Source organism: Aulonocara stuartgranti (assembly GCF_965226115.1).
Source record: "Aulonocara stuartgranti genome assembly, chromosome: 15".
In the NCBI taxonomy this organism is placed as follows: domain Eukaryota; kingdom Metazoa; phylum Chordata; class Actinopteri; order Cichliformes; family Cichlidae; genus Aulonocara; species Aulonocara stuartgranti.
Genome location: NC_138951.1, coordinates 36,512,034 through 36,520,313, shown reverse-complemented (window position 1 = coordinate 36,520,313; position 8,280 = coordinate 36,512,034). Strand labels below are relative to the sequence as shown.

The 8,280-nt window shown below is 40.1% G+C and overlaps 1 protein-coding gene across 1 annotated transcript; it reads left to right on the top strand.

Annotated features, from left to right (window-relative positions):
• Positions 1 to 1,265: 1,265 nt before the first annotated feature.
• Positions 1,266 to 5,845, top strand: LOC309689437 (uncharacterized protein). Its single transcript, XM_082505841.1, has 2 exons — positions 1,266 to 2,501; positions 2,616 to 5,845. The coding sequence occupies exons 1-2, from the start codon at positions 1,850 to 1,852 to the stop codon at positions 3,485 to 3,487; spliced, it is 1,524 nt and encodes a 507-aa protein (XP_082361967.1). The 5' UTR covers positions 1,266 to 1,849; the 3' UTR covers positions 3,488 to 5,845.
• Positions 5,846 to 8,280: the final 2,435 nt, after the last annotated feature.

Here is an 8,280-nt window from a genome sequence, read left to right as displayed (position 1 = left end):
TACCCTAATTCACTAACAACCAGACACACAGTTAACTTGGTGCTGCCAGCAAATAATACAGTATTGCACTCCATAGTAACCAAGGTTGTCAATACTGAGTTTTTTAAGCTGACATTAAAAATACGTTTTTATTATGTATATACACAGTTCCACAAAGGTGAAAATAAGATTAACTTGTACCTGAATAATGGGGTGAGAAATGTATGCATAAGGAAAGGAAAGGAAAGGAAAGCACCTGTCATTATTTCTCATCCATGTGGGGCCAGTGCTATGGCACAGGCAGTGGAACCAGTCATTAGTTTTTTATTGATGATGTGACTACTTATATAAGTGGTAGAATGAATTCTGAAGTTTACAGAGCCATACTCTGTGCTCAGATTCAGTCAAATGCTGCAGATCTGATTGAAAAATGCTTCAGAGTGGAAATACATAATACTGCAAAAGCAACCCACGAGACAAAAGAGTTTCTCAAGTCAAAGAAAAGGGATATTCTGATATCGACAAGCATACTTTTCAGTTAATACATACAAAAGTTAAACAGCTGACATTGTTGCAACTACTAACGTGGTGACACCTTACTAATAAGAGAAACAGTTCTGTTAAGAGCTGCAGACAAGGCTTTTTTATGTTGCAAATACTGTATAAAGAGTAGCTTTGTGAGGAAATACTTAAAAGTTAAGTTTAAATTGCCAATCACAGGTTTCACTCCTTCTCTGTGACCTTGTAGGAGTTGGGTTTTGAGGAAATAGCATTAATTTTGTTCAGTGTTAAATCCTTTTGAAGAGTGGTCTCCTGTGATGTTATATATAATGAGTTCATGAAGAATTTTCTAAAGAAAGATTGAGAGCAAGGGAAGGGGGGGAAAAGAAACAAGGAACTAAAACAAGAGACTAGAAGGGAGATTATTTCTGAACTTTTTACAAGTTCATTACATTATTCATTGCTTATCCACCACCTTGTTTGAGCTTTTATGGGTTTCCTTTCTCTCGTGATTATTCTTTCTCCTATTTCCCTTATGTTCTTTATCTTATCGGCACTGTGCAGTTGTTCCATGGCACTCTGGGAAACTTAATTTGATTATCAGGTATTTAAATCCATGGTATTTTCACTCTACTCCTTGCTTCTCTCCGATTCCCAGCAGGCCCTTTTGTGTGTGGAGCAATGCTATGACTACTGGGGCTAGACACTAGTGAAAAATCAATTCTCTCCACCATGGTCTACAATTTGAGGTATCTTTCATAAATTTCTGCAGTGGATTTTTAACGGTTAGGCACCGTGAACGGTATTTTTGGTCAAAGCGGGGATGAAAAAGGTAACATCTGAGAGTTTAAAAGAGATCATGAGAGAAAAATCAAGGTTACTCATGGTAAAGCTCAGGCAGCAATGACACCATGTGCAGAATGTTTTGGTCATACTGGTGTGGGTGGTTCCATCCTTTCATGGCACTCTTTGTAGGCCAATGATGATGTTTCCAAAAGAAATTTAAAAAAAAAATGAGGATGAACCAATTGTTTTCTCTTCTTTTCCAATATTGGAACTTTGCTCCTCCCCTTTGTGAGTGTGGACGCTTCATCTCTTTGCTCTTGAATGCTTTGCTTCTTATATTGATTTTTATTGATTTTTATGCTGATTTTTTCCCTTTTTTCCGTGTGAGCTTACCTGCGATAACTTCTGGACACTTGTAGATCATTAGGACTAGAGTGTTCTTAACAGAAACAGCAACATTTTATGGTTACCTTGTCCTCAGCGCTCCGTGTGTCTGTGGCCTAGACACAGCTGAAGCCTGATTACAGCGTCTGGGCCTCAATAGCCTGGAAAGGTGCTAACCGCTAGGCTAACTAGCAACAAGATGCCTTCCCTCTCCACAGATGACTACCACAGCCTCCTGCAGAAGATTGCAGTACTGGAGACAAAAATTCATCGCTTAGAAGTAAACGTGGAGGTAAATGGACTGTGTGGAAATGAAACAACCTTGCCTTTGATTCAAAACAATGGTGATGAGCAAGCTAGTACACAGCTAAGGAGCACAGATAACATGATCAAGAAAGTAGACTCTGTGCATTATTATAAATCCTCAAGTGATAATCCCCCCTTAGACTGTCTTGGTGCAAAACCAAGACATAAATCATGTCTCCTGGAAGGGGGAGGACGTATCACAGGCAGGGCACAGCGAGCTGAAATCTCTGAAACCGACTGGCCTTCACTTCCTACGAGACAGAGAAGCTCTTCTACCCCTGTATACGGGAGGAAACAGGACTGGACAACCGTGAATAGGAAGGTTAACAACAAACCTCCAAAACAACTGAATGTGAAACTGCAGAACAGATTTGCTCCACTATCAAAGGACCCTGGATCTATATCGGACAACCATCCATCTAAAAGCAGCGAAATAAGGTCTGAAAATCTGTTGAAAAGTGAAAGGCCACAGGGAAAGCTAAAGGCTAGGCCTGAAACTCTGATTGTGGGTGACTCTGCCGTAAAGGATGTACAAAGGATGTGCGGTAAGAACACTAAAGTCCTCTGCTTTCCTAACGATATGGTCAACAACCTGAAGGAGAGAATTCTTCAAATTGCAGATGAATATCCAACTGTGACAAACATTGTTCTGCATACAGGGTCAAACGATGTGTCCAAACAACAGTCGGAGGTTCTGAAACGGGACTTTACTGGATTATTAAATACTGTAAACTCTCTGAATGCAGCTGTATTCATCAGTGGACCTGTACCGCCGGTCAGAGGAGGAGACGAGAGATTCAGCAGGTTGTTTACACTGAATAAATGGCTTATATCAGCATGTGCTGACCACTCAGTGCATTTTATCGACAACTTTAATATTTTTTGGGAACGCAGGCATCTGTTCAAAGCAAATGGATTTAATTTTAACAAGTCAGGGGTGAAACTGTTCACCTCCAACTTGTTTTATTCCATACGTCATCCATCCGTGCTTGGTGCCAAGGCTGAGATAAACGAGGAGTTATCTCATAAAGAGGAACAAACAGTACTCCAAGAACAGACAAAGCCCAGCAGAAACCTTGAGGAGGAGCTCCATTTGCCCCCACCCGGGAAGAGCCTCAGAAAGGAGAGACATCCATGGCATCTGAGGAAGAGCCTCAGAAAGGAGAGACATCTAAGGCAAGAAGAGGGGTCCCTATTTGCCTCCAACTCTCTCAACAACACCAACGACCAGGACAAGGGACCACGACCTTCCCCAGTCCCCCAAACCCCTGACAGGCCATCACCCTCCTCCCCCTCCCTTTCTCCCTCCTCCCCACACCTGAAATTCACTGAGGAGATGATGGAGCGGGTCAATGCTGGGCTCAGATCTACCCCCCGTCCCAATCCCTTTTTGTCCCCCATAAACCCCCCACCAGAGCGGCCAAAGGTTCGCCATCGAGCCCCACCCTCAACAGAGCAATCGAAGTCACATTGCCCAGCCTCGCCCCCCTTAGTTCCTCTTCATGCCCTGTCTCCGCAGTCTGATGCGTGATGTGTGAAGGGTCCGGGCTGTGAGGATTATGGCAGTGATGACTTTTCCCAGGAGAAGCTGGGACCCTGTTTACTAGAAGGTTTTAAAATTTCTGTACTTTTAGGTGACAGGAGACATGTGGCCTGGTCAAAACACAGAGAGCTGCACTCTAAAAGATCTTTAAACATAGTAAACATACCTTGTGTGCCACAGACTGCTCCCAAACACGAGGGGACAAGTAATACCTCTAAAACACTTAAGTTGGCTTTATTAAACATTAGATCTCTAGCTGGGAAAACATTTTTAATTAATGATTTAATCACTGAGCACAGCCTTGATTTTATGTTTTTAACTGAAACTTGGTTGGACCAAAGTAACAGTGGAGCTGTTCTCATCGAGACGACCCCTCCTAACTACAGTTTTATCAGTGAGGTCAGGGCGAGCAGGAGAGGAGGAGGGGTTGCTGTCTTATTTAATGAATCATTTCAATGTAAGCAGCTATCTCCTGGAAGTTTTCAGTCTTTTGAATATGTGGCTTTACAGCTGAAGGCCCCATCCAAAGTTGTGTTTCTTAATGTTTACAGGCCTCCCAAATACTGCACAGACTTTTTAATGACCTCAGTGAACTGCTGTCTGTGATCTGTGTTGATTTTGACTGTGTAATTATTGCTGGGGATTTTAACATTCATGTGGACAACCCTCAGGACAAAGGGACTAAAGACCTGAGTAACACTCTGGGCAACTTTGGGCTGACTCAGCATGTAACAGAGGCCACACATAATAGAGGACACACTCTTGACCTACTGATCTCCAAAGGCCTGAGCATTTCAAAGGTTACTGTGTCTGATGTGGGCCTGTCTGATCATTACTGTGTTTTCTTTGAAAGTAAAATCTCAGCCCACACAAATATATCAACAACAGTGATCACAAAACGGTGTATAACTGAACACAGTAGTGCAATTTTTAACCAGGTCTTCCCATTAACACCTGACCTGCCCAGAGGGTCAGTCAATGAGCTCGTCAATAGCTTCAATGCTAACATGTTAAATGTAATGGACACTATTGCTCCCATTAAGGTGAAGGTTATCTCTGGAAGGAAAAAGTCTCCATGGAGAAACTCCACACTGGTGAAAAATGAAAAAAGAGAGTGTAGGAAAGCTGAGCGCAGATGGAGAAAAACAAACCTCCAGGTTCATTATGACATTTATAAAGAGAAACTTCACAATTATAATTTACAACTGAGGAATGCAAGGAGGTCCTACCTCTCTGACATCATCACTAAAAACAGCCATAATGCTCGGGTCTTATTTTCTACAGTTGACAGGCTAACAAACCCCCCTGTGTCAGTGGCAGCTGAACTTCATTCGACCATGGCCTGCAATGACTTTGCCAAATTCTTCACTGAAAAAATCCAAAAAATTAGACAAGCAATTGGTACATCAACAGCAGATCCAGGATATGTACTGTGTCCACCAAAAAACTGTTTAAACACCATGAAACAGTTTAAACCTATTAACAGCAAAGACCTGGAGGACATCTTAGGTCAACTGAACTCCTCCTCCTGCTGTTTAGATGTCCTGCCAACAAGTTTTTTCAAAAAGGTCTCAAAGACTTTAGAGTCAGACCTGTTACAGATCGTCAACTTTTCTTTATTATCAGGTGTGTTTCCAGAATCACTAAAAACTGCTGTAATCAAACCTATACTGAAAAAGGACAATCTTGACAAGACACAAATGAACAACTACAGGCCGATCTCAAATCTCCCGTTTTTAAGTAAGATCATTGAAAAAGCAGTTTCCCAACAGCTCAGTTACTTCTTAAAACAGAATAATTGCTACGATGCCTTCCAGTCAGGTTTTAGACAGAACCACAGCACTGAAACCGCTCTGACCAAAGTGTTTAATGACATATGTCTGAATACAGACAGTGGAAAAATGTCAGTCCTAGTTTTACTGGATCTCAGTGCAGCATTTGATACAGTTGACCACAACATATTACTCAAACGACTGGAGAACTGGACAGGTCTTTCAGGAACTGTACTAAACTGGTTCAAAACATACGTAGAAAACAGGAAATACTTTGTATCAATAGGTAACTTCACATCTGAGCAGACAAGTATCACATGTGGAGTTCCCCAAGGTTCCATCTTGGGACCCCTTCTGTTTAACATCTACATGCTCCCACTGGCACAGATTATAAACAACAACAAAATAAACTATCACAGCTATGCAGATGACACACAAATATATATCACAATGTCTCCAGGAGACCGAGGCCCTGTACAGGCTCTTGGTAAATGCATTGAGGAAATCAATGACTGGTTGTGCCACAATTTTCTCCAGCTAAACAAAAACAAAACTGAGGTAATAGTCTATGGAGCTAAAGAAAAACGATTACAGGTCACCAGAGAACTTCAATCTATACATCTAAAAACCACAAACCAGGCGAGAAATTTGGGTGTAGTGATGGATGCAGACCTAAACTTAGAAAAACACATTAAGACAATAACAAAGTCAGCTTACTATCACCTCAAGAATATATCAAGGATAAAAGATCTGATGTCTCAACAGGACCTGGAAAAACTAGTCCATGCATTCATCTTTAGTAGGCTTGATTACTGTAACAGCATCTTTACAGGTCTACCTAAAAAATCAGTCAGACAACTACAGCTCATTCAGAACTCTGCTGCTCGAGTCCTCACTAAGACCAAAAAAGTGGACCACATCAGTCCAGCTCTGAGGTCTTTACACTGGCTGCCTGTCCGTCAGAGGATAGACTTTAAAGTTCTGATGCTGGCCTATAAAGCTCTGAATGGTTTATGACCCATATACATCAATGACCTCCTGACCCAGTATGAACCATCCAGATCCCTCAGGTCATCTGGATCCGGTCTTTTATCAGTTCCCAGAGTCAGAACCAGACACGGAGAAGCTGCATTCAGCTTTTATGCTCCTTATATCTGGAACAAACTCCCAGAAAGCCTCAGATCAGCTGAAACACTCAGTTTATTTAAATCCAGGTTGAAGACTCACCTGTTCTCAGCTGCATTTGAATAAAGCACCAAATCCACACTTTAAGCTTAAATTTCAAAACTTACATTTAACTACTGATTTTATCTACTGTTCTGATTTTATCTGTTTTGATTTTATATACTGTTGTTTGTTTGTTTGTTTGTTTGTTTGTTAATTAGTTAGTTAGTTTATTTGCTTGTTTTAATCAATTTTAAATATGTTTTTATTTGTTCTTGTTTCTAATGTCTCTGTAAAGCACTTTGAATCACCTTGTTGTTGAATTGTGCTATACAAATAAACTTGCCTTGCCTTGCCTATTGAAAGCAGGTGAGTTCCTGGACTTTTTATTAGTTGAATCAATTAATTGTTTGGTAGACAGAATAGTGTCTGCAACTCAGAAGAAAAAGCTTACTACATTACTATATCAATGTTTCATTTTTTATACTTTTGATAAAAGGTCCTTGCACAAGAAACATTTTTTAAAAAGTAAATCCACAATCCTTGATTGAGAGCCTCTGCCTCAATCTGTTCTTCTGATTGACTGAGAGAAAAAGAAAGGCAGAAAAATAAAGGTCTCTCTTCCTGTAAATGACAGCAGATGGTGGATGAGATAGCCAATAATAGCTGACAAAACAAGCTGCTATTAATTTTCCATTCAATAATACATCATAAAAAGTCCTCAGTGCCCCTTTATATATCCCTCAAACATCAAATGTAATGGACTCAAGCAAAACTACTTAGAATTTTGTTAATAGTAATGATTGTTATGGAAATGTGCACAAGAGTCTGTTTGACTCTTAGTAAGGGAACATGCTGTGCTATAATCAAGTTTTGCAGTTCTTTGTTTGTTTGTTTGTCTTTTAAAGAAAAATGCATATTTCCATGAACCAGTGTTCTGCTTTCCTCTTGTGTATTTAATCAAAATATTGCAAGTAATCAGTCTGTGACAGACCAAAGATATCTCACTAATTTCACCTGTGGATGACATATGTTGAGATTTCGCACTGTTGCATCATTCAGGTGCTGCTTTGTCAACAAAGAAAAGTGAGACAGATGGTGCAGGACTCGACCAACAGTTGGCTGAATCTGCAGTGCACGTCATGCTTGAGGATCCTCATGACCCCATCAGTCAAGGCTCTAAAAGGGTCTGAGCATATGGTTTGTGAAGGCAGAACCCCCCGATCCACTGTCACCTAAATCATAATGGATGACTTCATTGCTCTTGTGGGGAGACAGCTTTCACTCAGCCTGTACTTCAGACAACAGTGTATTTTAATTTTATTGTGTAATTTTAAAAGTAAAAAGTATAAATATGTTTCATCTTATGATTTTATTGAATCAAGACGATCTTGAAACAATGAATTCTTTTATTTTTGGCATCAAAAGGAAGCTAAATGCCCGATTTAAGCCAGCTGATGGCTCCCAGGGATCAGACATGTCAGCATAGAATGTGCCTAGATTGCTGTCCCAGCTATAACATTAAACCCAATTTTAAGACAGAGAATTATAAACCAAATTGAGGAAAAGGTACTGACTTTTTTTAATTTCAAATGTCATTTTTAGGTTGAGATTGTTACATAGTAAACCATCTTCTCTGATGTTGTGACCTGGAAGTTGTTGTCTATGTTTTCAAAGTGATATGCTGTGCTTGCTGTGCAGCAGTTCTTCAAAGACTTTTGTAATATAAAGAATTTGTTGCTCTTGCAAAGATATTGATAATGAATCATATGTACTCTCTCACTGTGTTTGAACAAAAATATATTCCATTTGGTTCAGTTTTATGTGGCAAATATTATTTAATCT

Coding starts and splice junctions, on each gene's coding strand:
- LOC309689437 (XM_082505841.1), top strand. CDS start 1,850: ATGCCTTCCCTCTCCACAGATGACTACCACAGCCTCCTGCAGAAGATT. Junction 2,502..2,615: donor GGATGTACAAAGGATGTGCG/GTAAGAACACTA, acceptor TTCTGCATACAG/GGTCAAACGATGTGTCCAAA.